This window comes from Mixophyes fleayi, chromosome 5 (assembly GCF_038048845.1).
Source record: "Mixophyes fleayi isolate aMixFle1 chromosome 5, aMixFle1.hap1, whole genome shotgun sequence".
Taxonomy (NCBI): domain Eukaryota; kingdom Metazoa; phylum Chordata; class Amphibia; order Anura; family Limnodynastidae; genus Mixophyes; species Mixophyes fleayi.
In genome coordinates, this window is record NC_134406.1 from 55,371,610 (window position 1) to 55,395,911 (window position 24,302).

At 36.9% G+C, this 24,302-nt stretch overlaps 1 protein-coding gene across 1 annotated transcript in view; it reads right to left on the reverse strand.

Moving 5' to 3' along the window:
• The window catches only part of AHR (aryl hydrocarbon receptor), an 86,039-nt gene that overhangs the window by 8,325 nt on the left and 53,412 nt on the right, over nt 1-24,302 (reverse strand). The window contains exons 3-8 of the mRNA XM_075212215.1: nt 18,363-18,472; nt 8,172-8,261; nt 4,526-4,646; nt 2,171-2,301; nt 1,169-1,371; nt 533-642 (exon numbers count right to left, since the gene is read on the reverse strand). Coding sequence (XP_075068316.1) covers nt 533-642; nt 1,169-1,371; nt 2,171-2,301; nt 4,526-4,646; nt 8,172-8,261; nt 18,363-18,472 — 765 coding nt within the window. The remainder of the gene's footprint in view (nt 1-532; nt 643-1,168; nt 1,372-2,170; nt 2,302-4,525; nt 4,647-8,171; nt 8,262-18,362; nt 18,473-24,302) is intronic.

The window sequence follows — 24,302 nt, forward strand, 5'->3', positions numbered from 1 at the left end:
TAAATATTGCAGCAAAGTTACCAATTGCACTTATGCTACATCTAGAAATTGTCAACTATAGTGACAGACCTGGGATACACCAGTGTTGTTTTAATCATTTGATTAAGGAGTTTAAATGCTTAAGAAAACAAAATGTGACTTTACATGATTTTATGTAATTAATCTCATAAGATTAATCCCTAAAGAAAAAACAAAAAAAACAACAAATGACCTTCTTGTGTTCTCTTATTTTAATGAGAATTTCCTGCTTAAAATCACCTGAAATCTCTTGAATGAGTGATTAATGGCTCAACCTATTAAACTCTACAGAGGAGATTAATCGCCTGAAGTTCATGTGAGGTGACTAAATTGCAGCATGGAGAGATTGAAGGAGGTCATCACACTACAAATTCATCTCTATTAGGATACACAACTAAACATCGCCCGTTTGGCCTTGCCCATAAGTGGGTAGTCTGACCAGATATTCACCATAAACAGACATGAGGACAACATTCACAAATTAATATAAGCCGTTTGGTTCTCTAGGACTTACTTCGGATATGATTATCTGCACAATACATCATATCTGCAGCATGAATGAACTGATAACCGGTTCCTCTTATACACAGCTCAGCTTCTGTGTACCCCAGAATTATGCTTCCTCTGCAGAAAAATGAAAGACCAACATTGATTTTTTTTTTCAGCCTTTATACAAATAAATCAATCAATCAAAAAACACCAAAACAACAGTGTGCGCTAGATAGGAAACGTATGGCAGATGTGAGGGGGAATCAAGGGGTGAAGAGATGCAAATAGATATGGGACAGACAAAGGTGTTCTAAGGGTGTAAATGAATTGGCAAAAGCAAATAGTAATATGCAGGGGCATAACTAGACATCTGTGGGCCTCACAGTAGCATTTTGTAAGGGTCCCCATGTACAGCATATGGGTGAATAATAAATACTTATACAAATCAGGCTCGAGGGGGAAGGAGACCCTCCTCCCCCCCCCCCCCCCCCCTTGCCACAGCTGTGGGCCCAGTAGTGGCTGCACCCTTGTTGCTATGGTAGTTAAGCGTTTGGTAACATGTATTACAATAGTAACAAGAACAACATCTTTTCATTTTATAATGAAGGAAATGAATAGAGAAGCAGAAGCCCAATAGACAGACTGAGTCTGTGGATCTTACTTTGCATCACAGCCTATTGGTGTAAAGTCTAGCTTGTGCTTTGTTCTGAAGATAAAGTTTTTGGTTCGGATCTCCAGGATGGAAGGAGACTGCAGCGGAGTGGCCAGCGCAAAGAGTGCAAGCTGAGGGGGAATTAGCGATCCATCTTTCCCTTTCTTGTTCTGTCCGTGAAGAAACTTCAGACGTCCTTGAAAATTCATAGCCTGAAGCACAACGTATGAGAACATAGTCTCTATTAAAAGAAATACTGTGGGGTTCATGAACAGTAAATCTGTTTAACCCATTTCCTGTCAAATAGCTAGCAATTAAGGAAAGCTAGTGCTTTAATGTAGAGAATATTCACAGATCTAAACTTATGTGACAGGTAATTTAAATTGAATATGTCCAGATCGCATAAATATGGGGAACAAATGATCTTTGTTTAAAAAGTCCAAAACTAAACCAATGACAACATTGTATACCATTAAAAGCATTACACAAATTATTTCCCAGGAAAAACACACATTTTCAATAATGTATCATTTCTCTCAAAGAGTTAGTGGTTGAAGCAACTATGCCCCCGTGGCACCAGCTTATTTCTCCAACGCTATATATGCTGAAAACATTTGTCAGTGATAGAAAGTCTGGAAACATGAGACAAATGCAATCGGAAATAAGTGTAACAATGTAAATAAAACAAATGCAATGTAAAGAAGATTGACCAATCCAATGAGTTTTCCTTTCGCTCATCATCTGATGTGGGTATTCTATGTATACTATTTGCATTATACTAATAAATAAGCTTTTAAAAAGACAGAGCTTTATAGATACATGTTACTGAATGAAACTATATAATAGGCTACCAGCCTTTGTATTCATTTATGGAGTCAGCAATGGGAGTAAATCTATCCTGGTTCTATAAAAGGCTATATTGCTTTTTTTTTTTTTCTTTTTCTTCTTCTTATACACACAATGGTTCATCTGGCCTATATTTTCTAAAAGAAAGGAATAAGAGTGACATACCAAAAACCCAGAAGAGTTATCTAACAGACATCTCAACCTGCAGACAAAGTTTCTTTCCATGAAGGTTGAATTCTCAGGAGGAAGCTGCTCTGGATTGTAGAAAGATGTTATAATGGAGAAGTCATTGTCATCTGTAGAAAATGTATAAAGATTTCAATCAACTCTATGATTCAATCCAACTGTACCTAACTATGTTACAGTGATACAGGACATAATTCACTTGGGTTTATCAGGGAGTGTCAGGTTGCTATACGTCTTCTGACAGAATGTGCCATTAATTCAGCAGCACAGCCATGAAATGAAGTAGAATTACTTCAAAGAAACTAGAACTACACGTTGCTTCTATATAAAGGAACATTGTGTAACATTAACATTTTTTTGCCTGAAAATGGATAATTTATACATGTAGTAAAAACAAAATATCTAGTGGATACTTGATTTTTTTTTTATTTATTATTTACGAGGAAGATGTATATATTACCATTGTAGTGTAAAGTAAAATTTGTTTTGCCATTTATATTTTTCAAGACCAAAAATGCCTAAACAAGTTCAGCACACAATTAACAGTCATTCAGTAAGTGTAAACAAGCACTACCCTATAAAAATATTTATACAGCTTAATGCACACTAAATTCCAGACCAATATATCTTAAAGTAACATTAAAGCCTGCAGTCTATTTAATCAATGGCAAACGGAAGGCTAATGCCAAACATGTCCTGATAAAAGTCTACATTCCACCCAGATGTGCCTCTACTATAAAACAGTTACGTAGAGAGACACCAGAATACTGCCACCAGTTATCAGTGGGAGAAATAAACATTATCACAAAAATCATCTAATGGCACAAAGTAAAAAAAACAAAAACAATCTGAAGTAAACCATAAATATTATAGGGTGGATGATATAACTTTAGGAGCCAGAAAGATGCTTTTGGAGCCATTTAATGATCTATAGACTAGAAAAGAAGTCAACATGTGGGTTGAAGAAAAGGTAATCACATCCTCTCACTCTGCGGTTGGTGAGGCTTGACGGCTTCATTCGCATCATGCCCCCACCCACCTTGCGATAGGTAAGTGCTCTCTGGAAGAATTGCCTACTCATTACAGGCCAGGATGCATCCTCCACATATTCTGGAAGGGTAGACAATTAATAATAGTAGTAACGAGAATAAACCTGTATCAGAATTCTGTGTTCATCGGACAATAGTTTATTTCTCCTGTTGGCTGGAATGAGTTGTGCAAATAGCAGGCAGCTACTTTTGATAAACAGGTATTTTTCTTGTGGGGAGGAGGGGGGAGACAGCTATTTTAAAGCAAACCAGACACAGCAGCATAATAAACAGATCTGAACGGACAATATGTAACTAAACACTTGTTTACGTGTACTGTGTGATATAGCTGTTTAGTTTCTTCATTCTACATGTCTGCATGAAGTTGGCCTGGACAGCTATGACTATTCATAGTATTACCGAGTGTGTGAACATTACATCCTATGTACTGGCAGGTGCAGGCTCACTGTACTCCTGAGATACATTCCCTGACAACATAATTCCAGCTCTCAGCACACTGGTTCTAAATGATGACAAGATCAGGGTCACAGGAACTTCTGCCCACACCAACAACTAAGACATGATGTATATATGTTAGAGAAAGAGAGAGGGAAACCGTTTTATATTTTAATTTTCTCAGCAGCAATGAGTGTATTAATAACGCTACATTGCAATTAGGCTTTTATTCAGGTTGTATTATAAAACGTTCGATTTTTCAAAACTACATGACATTCGCTTTAATGTTAAACTTTTTCCTTCTTTCCTATTCCTTTATTACGGAAGACATAAGCTACAGACCCATAACTTAAGTGCATGGTAAACATAACTATATTTTAACTACCCATGAGCTCATTCTATGCAAGCGTCAAATTAAATAATTATGAGATTAAAATGCAGGGAGGGGCTTCACTGCATGCAATTACCTACTTTACAGAATTGTCAAACTAGTAAACAGATGACAAACATTGTGAAGTTTCCACCATTTCAACTGGAACAGGAATGGAGTGTTTACATCCCTAGAGAGGCCAGTAAAGGCCATTAAATAAGGACATGATATCACTAACTCAGTGTTTTAGGTGCCCTAGACAACCATGTGTATTTGCCTAATGGTAGCACCGGCCCTGAATGGATATATGACAATTTCTAGGATCTGATTGCTTACAGGATGTTTTATCTCAGCTCACTTCAAATATAGAGGTCTTGAAGAATACCATAAGGTGCTCAGATCTTAATAAACACACCTTAAATAAAAAACAACAAAAAAACAACACAACAAGACAACTCAAAATATAGGCGATTACTGTACCTGAAGATCTCTGTGTATCTGAAGGCTGAGCAGGATCCAGAGCCCAGTGAAGCTGACTCTGAAATTCAGGCCGATCTTCTGTGTGAATCAGCTCAAACACACTTTGGTGAATTACATCAGACTGGTAAGATAAGGTGCAGAAAGAACAGAACATTAAATAAGGTCATCAGTGCTGCACTACATTAATGATACTGATCATGAACTGTCTCAGTAGTGAAATGATACGTTGCCTCATGAATATTGGTTCATCGTGCAATATGCATAATCCAGTCCCTGTATAAGTCATTTGTTCCTATCATGAACATGGTATACAATCTCTTTACCAATTGGTACATAAAAACCATGATTGGACTTGAAAGAGTGTGAAGCACAACGTTTAAATCGACAGAGAGCTTTCATTATGATGAAGCGATATAAAGATAAACCTTATTTTTGTAACATTTGCTAATACATAAATAAGGGCATCCTCAAATATTTCAAATATTGATTTAATTATCACTCGTAATAATTACAAACAACATATGTACATACTTTAAAGTAAATGCAGGCGCTCAGAAAACTTTTTTGTGGAACGTGAAGTGAAGGATATTCTTAAGAACCTTTAAGACATATTAAAGAACTGAAGGGTCACGCTGCTTGCTTGAGAATCTCCATTGAAATAATGTTCCTTATTTTGTTTGTCTGTTATCTCCTGGAACAACCATTGTATATTGGAGAAACAGTGGCTGGAGATTATGGACATATATCTTTCATAAGTATGTAACTAAATATCATTTAATTTGAGACTGAGCTGGCTGGTCTCTGAAGAGGATGAAGGAGATAAATGCTGAACATTTATGGGGATCCCCTCTATATATTTTATTCCATTAAAAATGTTCACTGCAACTGCACAATGCTGAACAAACATGTGGGAAAGAGCATTGCTAATCAAAGTTTGATTTCATTATTAACTTTTTATTTGGTGTTTTATTTACAGTGTACTAATATTTGTATATACAAGTTTATTGGAAGCAGCTAGGTCTTGGCTTAGTTCAAAACTAAAGCATCAGTGTAAAAATAGAAATTGCAGTTTATGGTAACGATTAGATTCATCTGGTTAATCCTGCTAAAAGCCTAGATTAGGAAATATTTTGATTTCTGTTTGATGACCAGTTTGGAATTTCTTTCAAAGAGATAATCACTCCAAAGACTCCAAACAGCAGTTATTACAAGTCACTGTCTGCACTTCTAGCAAAAGCAAACAACATTGGATAGAAAAGCAAATGGCTTTGCCATTCATTCCAAGTTTTGCTTGTTTTTAAAAATAGTAAAAGTAAGGGGCAAGGATATAACCCCAAGAGTGACAGCTGCTATGGGGAGCGCTTGAACTACCAGGTCCTCTGTAGCTGTCACCCATGTTACTCTGAGTCCTATATCACCAGACGGTTCCACGGTCAGCAGAGAGTTTTAATGAACAAAGCTGTGCTGTGTGTCTTCACTATGTACCCTTAAAGCCATCACTTTTACATTGACCACATCTATTACTACATGGCAAGTCAGTGGGTGTCAGTGTGTACAGCACTAAAGTTATATGGTGCTATTTCTCCCTACAGTATGGTATACAGGAAGTAATGTACCACAATATGCGCAATGTCAGCAGGCGTTGGAAGTAGGGGGAATGTTGGAAAGGAAGGATGGGATTTATTCATTCACCGATATCCTTCCTAAGGAACGAAATACCAGTGTCACAAATGTTGTATTATGTTGTCAAAAAACAAAGCAGCTTGTCTACTTATAGTTTGTTATTGAGAAGTAGTTTAAAAAACTTTCCATAACCCATTTTAAATGGTGTACTGAGGATGCCAATAACTAGACTGTATGGGCAGTATGGTGGCTTAATCGACCATTGCTTTATCTGTGTGGGGTGTATGTTCTCCCCGTGTTTGCTTGGGTTTCCTCCGGCGCACTCTGGTTTCCTCCCACACTCCAAAAACATACTAGTAGGCTGCTATCAAATTGACCCTAGTGTGTATGTATGTGTGTGTGTGTGTGTGTGTGTGTATGTGTGTGTGTGTATGTGTGTGTGTGTATGTGTGTGTGTGTATGTGTGTGTGTGTATGTGTGTGTGTGTAAGTATGTGTGTGTGTATGTGTGTGTGTATGTGTGTGTGTATGTGTGTGTGTATGTGTGTGTGTATGTGTGTGTGTATGTGTGTGTGTATGTGTGTGTGTATGTGTGTGTGTATGTGTGTGTGTTAGGTAATTTAGACTGTAAACTCCAATGGAGCAGGGACTGATGCGAGTGCTTTCTCTGTACAACGCTGCGGAATAAGTGGTGCTATATAAATAAACGATGATGAATGAAATGAGGAGACAGGAAGGACATCAGTAACACGTCACAACACGATGGTTAAGGCTAACCATTTTTAAGGCTATTTATTCTGAAAATATACTGCAACGCTATTCTAGTTTGAGGCCTGGATTTAATGACTACTACAGCTGAGCAATACTCTCAGACAGAACTGGTTTTACCAGCACTTGTAGGGGTTTATCTAATATCCTGAATGCCTGCTTATTCTTTATTTTTTTTTACAGAAGTGCTTTTATAACTGAAAGCAAGTTATATCCTTGCTCTTGTTTTCACTTGCATTTTAAACCAATTGTGGCTTGCTTAAACAGCACATGACGTGTTCTAAAATGCATTACTTAAAAGCTTAACTTCATATACTCACAGCATTTTTGAATTACACTTTTATAAAAGAAAGAACTGGCCTTTCAAGATTATAAAAAGTAAAAAGAAAAAAAGTTTATCTATTTCAGATTTTTCCAAGCAGCCTTTTTTATTTTGATTATTGCTCTCAGAAGTTCAACCAAATGATTGTTGCTTTAAAATTATGTACACTGCACTGGGATCTGCAACTGGAATGGTTATTTTGCATTCAGTATAATATTTCAATCCCATTCGCTCTACTGACGCCATCTAATATAATAGAAACAAAACCAAAAAGAAAAAAAAAAATCTGTTTTACTTGGCCTGTGACAGCATCATCTGTGCCAGCTAATACTGAGGAAATACCAAAGCAATCAAAGTCATAGTGTTTAATTAGAACTTCACACGCAACTTTTTCAAAGCTTGTACGTTACTGCCATATGAATAAAGGGCACCAATCAATCATTCTTTAACCCTGTCAGTACATGTGTGGGTGCATGGTAGTGCAAATAGTCATTGTCAGACCAAAAGTACCTATCTTTATTGTAAATACTTTACCAGTCTCACTGGTTTATAGCTGAAGTTGTATATAGTGTGATTTTCCTCATATATGTTTACAAAAAATGGTAATTTTTATCAACTGTGGAAAATGTATAGCTTAACTAGCAAAATTATAAATCAATCAAGACACTAGTACAGGCTTGGCCAATCTGTGGCTCTCCAGTTGTTGTGAAACTACAAGCCCCCAGCATGCTTTGCGAGTAGATAGCCAGCCGATAGCTGGCAGGGCATGGAGAGCCACAGGCTGGCCAAGCCGGCACTAATGTAAAGGCTACAAATATGTGTAAGCGCTCTATAGTGAAAAGAGGTCTCTTTTATATATTCTTGCAATTATATTTTATTTCAGTATATATAATAAAAATAAAAAAATGTCCAATAGTCTGATAATGGCGCATACCTGCTGAAACCCAAGGTAATCTTGAATGGTGGATGAAGCAAAGAAGACAAGGCCGTCTGCAGCAACCACCAACACAAATCCATTGAGTGCCTACAAGAGAGGAAATCGTACAATAAAGAACCAACTTAAATATCCCATGTATACCAAATTTAATACTCGTGTTTTAAAAGAAACATGATCACTGAATATACCCACAAATGTATCTACACATTATAAGCTAGGACATAGGTGCTTAAAACTCAGTCATCAAGCTCTACAAACAGTTCATGTTTTCAGGATTTCTTTAATCATGCACAAGTGAGTTAATCTATTTATCTGGGTCAGTAATTATCCCACCTGTTTCTACAGACACAAATCCTAAAAACATGAACTGATAGTAGCTGTTGAGAACTGGATTTGAACATCTCTCAGCTAGGCCTACAATTTTTGTTTCTGAACTTGCTGGAAATATTATATTATTATATGAATGCAGCAAAAAACAGCATGTCATGTACAGCTTGTGGCCAACACATTATACCACACACTGCGCCTGCCAGTACATAAATTACTATCAGCATGTGAAACCCACAATTTCTATACCAGCGTGTGCCTCCCACAAATTCTTAAACCAGCCTGTGCTCTATTAAAAGATTACATACCTGCCTGTGTCAGACACAACATTCACTGTTTCTGAAGACCATTGCTATTACTCTGTATACAGCCGCTCTGACTCCTTTAAGAAACCCCCCCAGATATGATATCACCAAGGATTCAGGGGACACTGATTTTGGCTTTGGTAATAATTGTTGTTGTGCCTGAAAGAACTAAATGCCGGAAAACGATTCTACACATATGCAAGCATTTTCAGGAGTAAGGCTATACACATTGACAGGTAAAAGAATAAAGAATATAACATACAACCCAACTGACTTGCAAATTATGTAGATCTTGTCCCTAACATGTAATACCACATGCTGCACCAGCCTGTAGGGAACACATTATTAACAACCAATCTGTGCTCACCCACTTACACTAGGCTGTGCCCATCTGCACAATTCCCACAGTAGGCGGTGTCTGGCCACAGTGTGCCAACAACTCTAGTGTCCCCCACAAATTCTTACAACAAAACTTTTTTCAAAAGAGATTATATATCTGTTCCATTCAGAATGCTTATTCCCTCTTTATCCCAAGGCATCAGGAACAGTGCTTCCATTTACATTGTCCACTGTGCTGAAGGCTATTTCTGTGGCTATAGTCACTCTTGCTCTAATAGGCAAGCTCAGTTAAGATATGACTGAGGATTCTGGAAGCGGTAAATAGTAGTAATATTATTAAGCATTAAATTCCCGGGATTCAATTCAAAATAAATTTTCAAGCCACAGAAGTATTTTTAGAGATGTGGCTGATGATTATGTAGAGCTTGAACGCAACACATATTACACAATGCTTTGACCTTTGTCAATCATAAACGAGCCTGTGTCCCCCTCCCCCAACAGGCATCTTCCGCCAGCCTGTGCCCCCCTCCCCCAACAGACTGCTTACGCCATCCTGTCTCCCTCTTCCTCAACAGACCGCTTATGCCAGTCTGTGCCCCCCTCCCTCAACAGACTGCTTATGCTAGCCTGTCTCCCTCAATAGACCGCTTATGCCTGTCTGTGCCCCCCTCCCCCAACAGAACACTACTACCAGCCTGTGTTCCCCTCCCCCAACAGACTGCCTCCACCAGCCGCCAAATAGATTCACCTGGGGGGACAGTAGTCTTGGTGCATTTCTCAGTTGCAGAGGCTACCTGGATTTGTGCAATCCTATAATATATATATATATATATATATATATATATATATATATATATATATATATATATATATCTCTCTCAAGTAACACTTGTTGTTTTGTGTATATGTATGCATATATCTATATACACACACATTTTTTATATATATATATATTTTTGTTTGGGGAGAAATGTGTGTGTGTATATATGTGTGTATATATATATATACATACACATATATATATATATATATATATATATATATATATATATATATATATATATATATATATATATATATATACACACACATATATATATATATACACACATATATATATATATATATATATATATATATACATATACATATATATATATATATATATATATATATATATATATATATATACACATATACATATATATATATACACACACACACACACACACACACATATATATATATATATATATACATATATATATACCCGTGTATAAGCCGAGTTTTTCAGCACATTTTTTGTGCTGAAAAAAGCCCTCCTCGGCTTATACACGAGTGAACTCCTATTCTCCAGTCCCTCAGCTTTTAACTTCCACAGTGGAACGTATGTGTGTTCCATGACAGGAAGTTCGGCATTTGGAACGCAAACTTGCGTTCCAAATGCCGAACTTCCTGTCTGTGGAACGCACATGCGTTCCACTGCGGAGCTAAGTAAAAGGCTGAACTCCTCCTCCTGATCACTTATTGCACTGCTTCAAGCTGATGACCTTTCAGCAACAATAGCATAAAATGTAACTGGCGCAATGAGGAGACATGGAACTGGGGCATTGACTTGCAGCCTATTTGCACACTGGACCCTTAATTGTGGACACTCATTATAAAAATCTAGCGATCCCAACAGCGCAGTGGAGGAGACCCCGGGGGAGGAAAACTCCATGATTCTGGTAAGGTGCAGCAACTTTAGTAGCCCGCCACAACCAATCAGCATTCAATGACAGAGAGGTTTTAATCACTACAGCATCAATTTGCATATTTTTTTATATTTCAGGCACTGGTAGCAATGGTTGCTAAAAACAGGAACTAAAATGTTAGTTTAGTTAACATATTCAGGGAGATCTTAGACTCCAATTTTCCCAACCTATCTGCCATGTCCTGCTGGATCCACCAGAACCTGTAAGATATTAGTTCCCCTCCATCACTTACACATGTCTCCTGTTTACCAGTAGCTGCTGCATTTCCCACCCTAGGCTTATACTCGAGTCAATAAGTTTTCCCAGTTTTTTTAGGTAAAATTAGGTGCCTCGGCTTATACTCGGGTCGACTTATACTCGAGTATATACGGTATATATATACACATACACACACACACACACACACACACACACACATACATATACAGTATATAAACCTCAAAAACATGTCAGACATAAATGTGCATGTGTGGGAAGTTTTTGTCTTTAGCTCACTAAACTTCCTTCAGCTTTGAGCTTATTGTGTCACTGCATGTAGCCTTAATGTGCAGTCTGAACTGATTGGTAACGGAATGCATGAAATTCAAATATACTGTCAAACAAAGAATCCTGTCAATGTATTAGAACCATTACTTATCTAAACTTATAAGCGATATAAGAGGCCTTTAGTACTCGATTAGATTGTGTTTTAGTGGTTAAACTTTCTGCAAATAAAAATACTAGATTAGGGTTTTAGGAAAAATTGAGAAATATTGACACAATCTGAATTGTTGCTACATACATAGTTGAAAAACAGAGTTGTTACAACATACCATGTATTTTGCTTTACAAGATGAATTTTAATAGATTTACATCCTCAACACAAATTGAATAACTACAAAAAAAAAAGCCACATGTGGAAGATATTGGTCACTGAGGAGCACATAGAGAATGAGAATATGTAAATAGGCTATAATAAGCACTTGTCTCAATCATATGCTTTCAATTATTGGTTTATAAACACTTTCCTGCAAATTTTACTCAATACATTTATTTTTCTGGCTTTGTGCAATATTGTTAAAAAAAAATAATTAACAACTATACTTGGTGATATAAAACACTAAAAAGAAGAGCAGGAAGCTAGAAAGAAACATCCATGTATGTATAATAACAATTGCAACATGTATGAAGTCATCCTAAGGTGAAAACCCTTTTAAAACGGACCATATATTTGAAAGTCCCACACTGGCAAATATGGTGTTTTTTGTTTATATATTTTCTTTTCCACAATCCGCACTAAGCCATTTTATTTTAGTGTTGAAATCTACACAAGCCTAATTTACAGGAAGTGTTCTGGTGTAAACGTGCAAACAGTGCTGTATTGTGTAAATGTTGACACAACTATTATCAGCCTATGAATAAGACATTTTGTTTATGATTTTATGCGCAGGCCTGTATCTCAATTTACCAATGAGGCCAATTTATTGAGTTGCATATATTGTTGTTGCTTGAGTGTGAGAAGACACAAAGTCCAATGATCCCGATTCCAAGTCAGTGGCGCACGCAGGGGGGGGGGGTTTCTGAGTCTCCAGAAACCCCCCCCCCTCCCTGCGCTAACTAAATGGCCACTATAGCGGCACTGTCTTATACAGCAGCCGCTGTATAGAACAGCGCTGCCTAAACGGAGCTGCTGCGCAGTAGCTCTCGCGCGAGTTGTTGTTGTTTTTGTTTTTTGTCGGGGGGGGGGGGGGCGACAATTCTCCGTGCGCCCCTGCAAGTATTCTTTCGTTCACTACAATTATTTTAGGAACATCACAAAAGGGAATGAGTACCTTTCTACATATGCATAATTTACAATAACTATGCACTACTATGTCAATACGCAATCAGAAATGATTACAGAGGTAGTAAGCACATAATAATACACGTGCAGTTTCCAAACTGAATATACAAACTATAGTTGTAAAACAATACCCACATGTAACTTAACACAAAGGCACACGTTTGGTATGTGGGCTCTCTGCAAGGAATGGTAGATTCAAAACTATATTTTGGGAGAAACTATAAAAGGACAAAGTTTTATTTGCTCGATAAACAGCAGAAGGACCAAAATCTGATTTGGATTGGTCTGTCTCTTGGTAAACAAGTAGACAAATGGCTCTTTTGTGATAAGTCACGGAAAGTGCATTTATCTGCAAGTACAATCAACATGGCCTATGCCTTGTTGATAAGAAACAAAACATGTAAAATTGGCAGAACATCTACTTGGTTAGATTAACTTCCAGTAAGAGGAATTAACAAAAGCCAAAATTAGGCAGTTTCACTATCCAATTTGATCTTCTACACAATGAAGCACACAAAAATAATGTCCTGTGGGTTTCTAAGAAAAAAAAAAAAAAAGAATGCATATTCATTCAGCATACAAACATATATTGTGTTTAAAACTGAAAAAACAACAAAGGTAACTCCTGCTTTCAGCTGCCAAAGCAGGATGAAGTTACAGGGAAAAATAGTTAGCTGTAGAACAGGGATGATTTGAGGGGGAAAATACATTGCATTTGTGACTAGGGTTTAATTTCAGTTTATTTTCCATAAATGTGCATTAAAACATATAGATATAATTTGGTATAAGTCATTCTGCACGGAGAAGATTTTTTTTCCCTCTGTTTTAAGTGAACCTGTTTAAGTGAACACAATTGAAGTAACTATTTTGGATTTATTATTTAATTATATTTGTGACAGTTCAGGCTTACTCTGTCACCATGTCTTTGCTGTTTCCCAGTAGTGTTACCGATTTTTTTGGGGGGCTCCCTTTACCTACAGTAACCGACCGTTACTAACCACTCCTACTGGTGGTTCTCTGCCATCAGGCACTTACTGACTGCAAGTGCTAATTGTGCACCAGTTGTAGGAGAGTAGACACTAACACCACCAGGTTCCTTCACGGGTACCTAGAACAGCTTACTTCTGATGTTATGTCTTACTGTGGCTGGCTCCACATGCCTGCTTACTGAGGATCAGGACTGTAGGGTATCAGCCAGATTGTTGACTCAAGGCTCTAGGTTCAACACAGGACAGATGGGGGAATGGTTCACATGATTTCAGTAGATAATAGGTGGTGTGCATGTTCTTGTACCAAGAGTAGTGTTTATAGCTCACAATATAGCCCTTAAAAGGGCTGCTACACATCACTATGTGGTAGTGATGATACACCTAGGAGTATAAGATGGTGCACACCAGAATACAGCAACATGTGCTCTTTATATACAGCCAAAACCTGTCTCTACCCCTGCCATAAATTCTAATAAGCACTTGAAATACTGAACCAATCCCTGTGGATGATTTGGACAGGGTGGCCAATCTGGAGAGGCAGTAGACTGCACTGAGCCAATAAATCAGGACTAGATTTGACTGGGCCAATAGGTGGCAAGAACAATATGCTCACGTGCAGTTGATTTCTCCCCTGGTTAGTCAGGTGGACATACCTCTCCTCTTACAAACAGGAAAGCTTTCAAATCACAGCATTATCGCCTATTAATGTTTAGCGTCAGGAGATCACTCTGGCCACGAGAACAATGGGTTAACTAAAATTACAATTCAAAAACAATTTACAGTTCTCTTGGATTCCAAAATAACTGAATGGTCCATCAGTGAAAAAGATTCCACAGGAACCTGTAAAAAACACACACAAACACAAACACACACACCTGTTGTGTATTCAAGCAAAGGAATGGGGTTGTCAAGGTGATGCCATCTCCTGACTTGGACCAGATACTATTTTACATATCAAATGCTGTCTCAAAGTCAGTACCTTAATACACGTTCTCCATTTACAATTATATACACCAGGAATGCAGTGCCAATAGCAGAAATAAATTTATACATAAAGTTACTTCTTTCCATCTGTGTGTGGGGGAAAGTGGATCCAGCCAATTATCAGTAGTGCATACTGGTCCATCCAGATTGTAATGGGAAAAAGTGCTTAGTGGGGTTATGTAATCCAGTCAGTCAGCAATGTTGGTTTGGTGGTCAGCTGGTTGCTTGAACATCAAAGGAGAATACATTTAAGCTTTCAGGGAACTGTGTAGATGGGTGGTAATCAGGTAGAATGGCCTGGGGAGGTTAAGATAGTGGTTTGGGAACTTGAAAAGCTTGTCTGAAGAGGTTAGTTTTCAGGGAATGCTTGAAGGTTTGGGGCTAGGGGAAGTGTTGTTGTATGAGGAAGGCAATTCCACAGTGTGAGTGCAGCCCGAAAAAAAAGTTCTGCATTTGGGAATGGGAGCATGTAATGAGTGCAGATGAGAGATGCAGATCAGAGAGTTTGAGTTGCGCTGTATTTTGAGTAAAGTAAAGAGATGTTACTGGCTTATGGGATATTGTTGGCTTTATGATAACACATGTGGTCACTTTGACTCTACATTGATTAGCACCTGACGAATGTAGCAAAGATGTGATGTCGCACATATAATCCATCCAACGCTCCACAGCGACAAATGGCAAAGTATAACTATTACAACAGTGTATGCAAGGATCCTATGTGTATATATGGATGCTCTGCAGAATTACCCATCAGAGATGCCAAGGCCACAAAAATTGCCAACAAAGCAGACAGCTAAATCTTACATGCTGACCGTCTGTCGGACAGCCTTGTATTTGGCGATATTACCAGAGGGACCTCAGGTATGTTGGGATCTCTACAAGCAAGGCATTACATTATTAGAAATGAAAGGTGCTATCTTTCAGTCATAAAAGTACCAAAAGGTTAACCAGAAAAACTGCAGCAACTCTTAAAACATCTATATTAATAATGTTCTATGAAATGAGTTGCTGTTCCAAATATAATTTGAATGTACAAGGCACAATGATTCATTTTTGAACAATGGAAATTTTGACAATATGCATCCAAGCCTTATTAAATTTTTTACTGTAAAATTGTAAAGTAAACCATTTCTTTCAACTATGACATTTTAAAAAAAGAGATCAATGCCAGATTCTATTTTATTTTAATGAGATACAAATGACAACCCAGTATTTAGTTACTGACTTAAGGTCAGGCTAAACTTCTTCAGTAATGAGGAAAAACATTTATAGATGGGCTGCTCTTACTTTAAGTAATTTGAAATAATTTCCAAGTACAATAACACAAAACACGAAAAGGCAAGTTTTAGGATTATACAGTTTTGTTCTCATAGTTGCTTGACTGGTTTGCACAATTATACCAGTATATAATTCTACCCTATTTTCAATTTTTTTTCATTTTATTTAAATAGTAGCTGTGTTTCCAAAAAACTGCACAGTTATCCCTGGCATAATTATCCATTTGTCCCAATATTTCCAGGGCAATATTATTTCCATTCAAAATGTTTACTTTACCATATTTATTTTCCTGTAAATCAAACTCCTGAAGCACCCAAAGAAACAAGATACCTGGGGTGGTGTTAATGTCCAGATCAAGTTTACAACTACATGGGTGTCAACAGCTTTTCTTTTGAAAAGTATGGGCGCGCTGGGCATGAGCAAAGTTTTTCTTGTATAATTTAGTTAGAACTAAAGCAGGTCTCTATAAAATGCATAACTGCTATAAAGCTAAAGCTGCATTGTTCTGCGCAGCAGACTGCAGTCACAAGGCAGCCTCTGGCCACCACTGCATCAATGGACTGTTGGAGAATTCATGTGTTAGTGAAGGCTGATCACACTGCTTCTTCACTCGCTCCCTTTCTATTAATTATACATATCTATGTGCCAGAAAAAATACTACCGGTCTCATCTGATGAAATTTGGAGTTGTCACTCTTTATAATGTATGGATCCAGTTGTCTTCTAAACGGTGCTTGAGACCAGTGATCAATGATGGGATATCTAAAATGTTCTATGTATGTGATGCCAGTCATAGCATTCGTTACTTTAAGTCATTCGTGAAGCAATGTATTGATGAGGGTAGGCTAGTTTAAGCAGTTTTAATATTGACAGAATGTTAACTATGCTTTTAGAGTAATTTTGTTTATTTATTTTAAAATGTAAATATATGAATGGTGTAGCTCTTATCCTAAAACCTGTTTTCCATGGAGTTATAATAACCTTATATTACTTGATAATGTAACATATGGACAATATCACAACTGTATATCTCTACAGTGCCTGAAAGGAGTGTTCTCCAAACAACTAGGTCAAAAAGAGATGATGTATGTATGTGTGCATAACATGTATGTATATATCTCTCTGTGTGTGAGATATTGAGATAGAGATATATATATATATATATATATATATATATATATATATATATATATATATATATGAGTGGTATGCCATATAGATCACCAGAATATACAAATACCTAGGAGTTTTAACAATAAATTGATCTCTGTCTATTTATTGACCACTGTTAGCACTATCCAGTGCATTTTTAATTATCAGACAGCCTAAGCTATAGCATTTTATATGCCTCTCAGGGGTAAATGACCCCGTTGCATAAGCTAAGTTACATTCAATAAGTTGCTTATTGTAACCACTTCCATGAACAATTCATTAGGAAAGAAAGTTTAAATCAATGTTGCCTTGTCAAGGTAAATTGCAATTTCCTTAAGGACTTCAAATGCATTGATGCAGTGCGGCTGTACAATATAAAACTATATTACTATAACAGGCCCGACATTGGGCCACTTGAACTTCATAAAAGTTAGCTCCAGCCTTTGATGTGGACTTCACAAGAAAATGAACCCTTAAACCACACAATTTAATGACATAAGTCATAATTGTTGAAACATGTACCACTTCTAATCAAGTCAAAGTGTAAAATGTGCCAATTCTAAGTGACAGCATGTTGCAGAGTGAATGGGCCCAAACTGACTGCAGATCCTGACCAACCTCTGTTATTGTGCTGTATATGCCCTTGCTCTCTGTACAGCAGGCTTCTTCCAGACAGTACAGGAGGAAGCCGGCCCAGGAGTAAGGTCTCTAACACCATGCCTCACTTCCGCAGTATTGTGCTCATTATCTGTTTCCAGCACACCTCACAGCTCTCCTGCTAGAAGGACTGGAAGAAGCTTACTCTGGAGAGAGTATAGCGCACTGAATAAAACGCTCTCTCATGTGGAAACTAAAAAAAAATACCATCAAAGGGTCTGGTGACAGGTTTGTTTTAATTACCCTTGGTATATATTGACAAATTACAGTACACAAAGAAGTAAACTGAAACACAACCAGATGAAGTCTGTAGAAATCACTGTACAAAAATTAAGTACCAATTCATCAACATCAGTTATTCCTGACCTGGGAGCTGCTGATTGTCCTTTCCCCCTAATGACAGGTGTAAATACATAACTGCTTTAGTATGCAGTACCAGTAGCAGGGCTATTTGTTTATCTAAAACAAATTCACATAAGACATTTTTTTAAAATAAGGCAATGATCAATGAGCAACATATAAATGATTTCTCTGCAAGACTAGGTCTGGCCAGATTTCTAAATGGACAGGTCTCATTACCTGTAACAAAAGTTCTCCTTCCAGTAAACGCAAATCATCCCCTGGCTTAATTGCTCTTCGATTGTCACTAGATCCATTGCCGCCGTCTGCCTTGGATGCTTGTAGTGCAACTGTGAAATAAACACAGACAGGTTAACAATATTTGCCAGTACAACAGTGATTAGAGCAGCGGTTTACAGAAAGTTGGAAATAACAGGCACCGGAGGACATGTAATGTAGCCAGAATACTGCTACAGGAATTGTATACACGAGCATTCCCCCTTGCACCTAAACTCCATTGCTTTCGATTAGATAATCCAATCGTCAAATAACATGTGCACCTAAATGGGAATATTTTTTTAAAAATTTTTTATCTCCTCTCCAACCACTTACAATGGTGCATATATTCTTAGGCTGAAATAATTGGCATACTTCCACAACTGACCTTGCTATGTAAAGTACTTAACTTCACAGGCTATTTATAAAACAGTGAAAAGCTTTTTGTGAAAGTGAAAATTGGTGTAAAATACAGCGTAAAAAGGCATAAACTGAAGTCTGTTGTAAAATACAGCATAAAAAAGGTGTGAAGTCCTTTTCTCAGCTTAAAGTGCAAAGAGATATTTCACAGAAAATAAACCATTATACCAAGTGATAAATGCAAGTTCAATGCAAAATAATTGTTTGTTCACGGACTTAGGGGAGAAATTTTTCAGTGGCATTTTTGGCGTAACTTCTGGTGTAATGGATGTTTGACAACATTACAAACAGACATTGATGATGATGGAATCCACTTTGATGCTTTTTTTTTTACTGGCGAAAAACAAAGAGGAGCGTAAAACAAGATCTTTGCATGAAAAAGGCCATTTCTTCACGGTATTATACATTTTACTACTTCACAGCATTACAAATAAGTCCAGACATCCTCAAGTCATCTTGTACTTTATTCCTATAAATAAAAACCTCAAAAGTATAAGAAAATCAAATGCATGATAGACATGAAATGTAGATAAAGGTACTATGCCAAATGTATGACAGAAGTGAAATATCCGTGCAGGTACTATGTGGGTAGTGAGTTCTTAGGTTTCCAGGTAACCCAAACAAACAAAAAGTTAAAAAATGCGATCAGTGTTTTTCAACTTGTATGTGAGGACATTCAGGTTTCAAATAAATAGAAACTCTAAGAAACCTCTTGTCACGATGTTGCACTCATGGATAAGTCATTGAAAATCAGGAAAATGTGCAGTAGTAACAATATATCAAATAGTCTCAACTCCTCAAAACCAAACAAATAAAATCATTTCTGAATCTTGGACTTACCTAGTATCCAAGTAATCATTAAACAAATAGCATTTGAACTTGTACTTTCACTATCCTCCATAACAATTATAGCTTACGTTAAGAAAAAACAAACAAACTATAAAACAATCTTATAAAACTAGCAGTTCTTCATACTTCTCACAATCAAGAAAGGATTCATTCACTGAATCTGGTTGAATGTGAGCAACTCCACAAAACATGAGAGAGGTTGAAGTCTGACTCATTACTCTTGGTTTAACAAGACTATGGATAACATTGTTCAACGGCAATTTTTGACAAAGGTCACAGATCATCACGTTGTTGTATTACGTGGCTATTTTGAGAAAGTCATGAAAACCTATAGAGAGGAAACTATGCATTTAGCAGTTAAAGTGATTTCAGCTCGTGTTTATTAACAGTGAGCTTATCTCAGCTATGTGCAACCATTTCAAACGACAAAGAATTTTTTTTAAAATAAAAAGCAAAAAGCAAAATAAATGCACTAGAAATTTAAAGGCTACTCCCACGCAAAAGTGATCCTTCATTTTCAGGTGGAATATGAAACATCAATCCTGGTTCCAAAAGGTACCTAAGTGGCTATCTGGCGGTTCCCCCAATGTCTTGTGTGTGCCCCCCGCCAGACCTCCGTTTGCCTCCGCTGTCCGTAGACAACACGCAGCATGTATGAAAAGGAAAAAAAAAACCCAGGCGGCATGAGCTAGGAAAATGTATCGGAGCGAGTGAAACAACTACTAACATGTGCAAGACACTGGGAATCCTGCCAGACACAGTGGACCCAGGCCCCAAATAAGTATTATTATGGGACCATGTTTTACCTGGACTTATCCTTTAAAAAAACAAAAAAACAAAAATGTATCCGTGCACAAAACACAGTTTAGCAATTATTTAGAGTTGTGGTTCATGTTCATAACATTAACTGTTAAACTGGTTATAAGCTATAATGCATGAAATTACAAATACACTGAAAGGGACAGTTATAATTGAAAATGATCTGACCTGTCAAAGAACTAGGATTAGGAGTTTAAAATAATAAATACATTTAATAATATTTCTGTTGTAAGTGTGTCCCTTACTCTGCACTTAATTTGCCCTACAGTATCATTGTTTTTATGCCAATGTTAATTACGTAAGATGTAAAGTGACAACAAAAACAAAAATATCCTGCCAGCTGTTTGTTCATAATCTTTCATAGTGTATATACTTTATAGGGATTGCAAATCAAAATAACAGAGAAAAAAATATTAGTTTGAACTTTTGAAAGTGTTGATTGCTAAATACTAGTACATAAAAATGATTCATCCTTAGGTCTCTGGCCATCAATATATAGCAGTCATTATCTACTCACCTACGGACTTGTCTTTAGGACTCAACTGCTGAGCACACATGAAATTCTACTACCCCACATTTAAAGAGACAGTAGCTATTTATATAAAGCAACTTCCCTGTTAGAGTTCGGATCCTCTAGCAGAATGTTATATGCAAAGGGGTTGGAAGTCTATCAGGGTTGAGATATTTAAAATATATTTTTATTATTTCAGTAGGAACATTGAAAAACATTGCGGTCATCCTGTTATAACTGTAAATTAAACACTTAATAGTGTTAGGCTGAAGTGAGGGCACTAGCAAGCATAGGTCTGTGCGTAATTGGGAACTTTTAAATATATATTTAAGAATATCACAATAAATGTTTTCATATTGGATACATTTATAAGTTAGAATTAATTACCATTTAGAAGTAAATAAAGTTAGTTGCAGAAGATGTATTTAAAAAAAAAAAAGAAGCCTTACATTTATGGTTAACCCACAGCTAGCTATTCTGGTTTTGGCAAGTCACTATCAATTGGAAATCCCATTGTAATCGCCATACAGCACAGAGAGTGCAAAACACAAGCTACAAGTTTATTTAAGCTATGTGACATGCGAACATAATATTTCCTCATTGCACAAACCCTTTGTTTGATAGAATTTGCTTTCATTTGCTTTCAGGTGGTACCAAAACTGATAAAAATAGAAGACTGAAGTACATAGCACAGCTGGAGAATTATATGAGGTAGACTTAACAGATTTGTAGCAGGGGGCTGTAGCAGCGACAGACTTTTAATATTGTTGTATCAACACCATAAATTATTTAAGATTTAAGGGAACACATATAAGATCAGCAATCTAACAACAACATATTCCACTCAGGATATTGTATTGTTTGCCATCATTGCATGAAATCCATTAGACAGATATACGCCTATCCATCACAGGGATGAGACAATGCTGCCCCACTGAGGCTTACAGTCTAAATTCCCTACAGCACAAACACTAGTGTTCGTTTTGGCAGAAGCCAATTAACCTAACTATATGTTTTTTTGTTAGGCTATTGTAGATTGATTGAGGATCGAGGATTGTGAGAGCACCTGGATGAGACACAAACACAGGGGACAGATAGAGCAATGGTGGGAACCTACCCCTTGACCCCAGCGATGTGAGGCCACTGTGCCACTGTGTAGCACCTACATTATCTAGGTTTATGTTCAAAGCTTAAAGTGTTATCAATTTACTTTGGTTTTCTAAAGTAATTTTGTGCCCTTCAAGAAAAATAAAATAACTTGGTCATGTGAGTGGAGACAGGATTTAAAATAGGCAGATTGCACCAAGTGATCATAACCTTATTTGTCTATAGCAAGTTTTGCATTAATTAATATCTCCGACCATTAGGGATGATATCTAGGATTAGTGTAAACAGATGCATACATAACACAAAGATGTATGCATGTAATATCCAATTGTTGAACAGCTTGTGATTGGTCCTCACATGCCCCTCTGCCGCCATTTTTAAGTGGTGAACAGCACTGATTTGCCGACTGTGTCTTATGAACAGCGGAGGAGCAGGTTAGGGAAATTTTTACAGCAGGTTGTAGTTGAGCTTAACATCGACTGCTAGATCCCTGTCTATTTAGAGGCATACGTAAAAATATATTCTCAAGGGTATACAATCTACCCTCCATCTTACAATCCCCTTATAACTTACTTACAATTTACTCTTAAAAAGCAAATGAAAAAGGAATAACAGAAAAATAACATCAAAAATTACTAAGATACAGTATTTGTATTGTCAAAGTTGTTTTTGGAGCAAGCTATTGCAACTGTTATGTACACGACAAAAATTCACATTTTATTAATGCAAAAGAAACAGAATACTCTGCATTCAGTATACGAGACAATGTTCACACAGATAACCGACTGATTTTTTTCCCTTAAAAGTTGATCTTGAATTTGATTTTGAGTTAATCTTGATTTTTCATGGAAAGTCCTTCAAGAGAAGGCATGTTATATGCTGGAGCAAACTTAAAGTAATCCAACATGGTCTTGTATATTTTTGCCTTTTTGCATATGAATTTTGTGAAGTTCTTAGACTTTTTCTCATTTTACAGAATTTACACCAATGTTTCCTGGACCCGTAAATAAAACAAATAAAATGGGTGTTGTCTGTTTTAGGTATTAGAGATGAACATTTAGCAGCCTCAAACTGTGCAGTTTCCTGTCATTATGTTTACATTCAACCCTGTGTAAAAAGAATGTGCCAGAATAACCATAGGAAGACAATGAAAAATACAATCTGCACAAGTTGTAAACATACTAATATTCCAAGCCAAAGACACAAAATCAGGTTCCTGTGTCAATACAGAAAAAGGTTAGGTGTGTTTAAATGTATATTTCCAGTTAAGGTATTACAACGATGTGCACAGTACTCTAAAAGGACAAAGTAAACAGTCACACACTGTGAGAACTGAATTCATGAACAGGGTTAAAGTTGTACTCTATATCCTGTAATGTAACCTATGTACAGTAAAAAAAAAAATAATAAAAAAAAATACAACAGTCACACAACTATCAAGGTAAACTCACATTTCCGAGTTCACATTTTCTCTCAACAGTGCTGAGATTTATTATAAATGACAGATATTTCCTCCAGCTGCGCAATTTATATATTTCCTCTGGATTTCTAGGGAGATGAAAAAAGGACTTTTTGAAATCCTTTTAGAACAAACTTACAACCATAATAACAGTTAATGGGAGACTGTAACTACTTTGTATGAGCCACAAGAGTTAAGGCAGAGGCTGTGTGTGAACCTTCATGTTGTGATGCAGAGTAAGCAATATGTGATGCGGTAAGCAAGGGCTTTCTACTCCAGAACAGCTGTTATGTTGCAACTCACAAAAGGATCACTGGAAATTTAATGTGGAAGTAGCATTACCTTTATGCAAAACATAACTGGTTTAACAAGGAGGATTTACTTTATTAATAGGAACTTGTATGCTTCCTTTATAGGGATCATAACCAATGGTAAGGGGAAACTATTGTGAAAAGCGGCACAGCGGTTAGCATTGCTGTCTGACTGCACTGGGGCTGCGTGTTTGAGTTCGACCAAAACATTATCTGTGTTGACTTTATATGTTCTTGCTGTACTTGCGTAGGCTTCCTCCAGGTGCTGGTTTTCCTTCCACAGTCCAAAAATATTCTGGTAGATTAATTGGCTCCGGACAAATTAAGTGTGTATAGGGGTGTGTTCTTAGACCGAGCTCCAATGGGGCAGGGCCTGATGTCAATGTTTTACTGGAAAGTGCTACAAATAAATGATATTAATCTGCGAC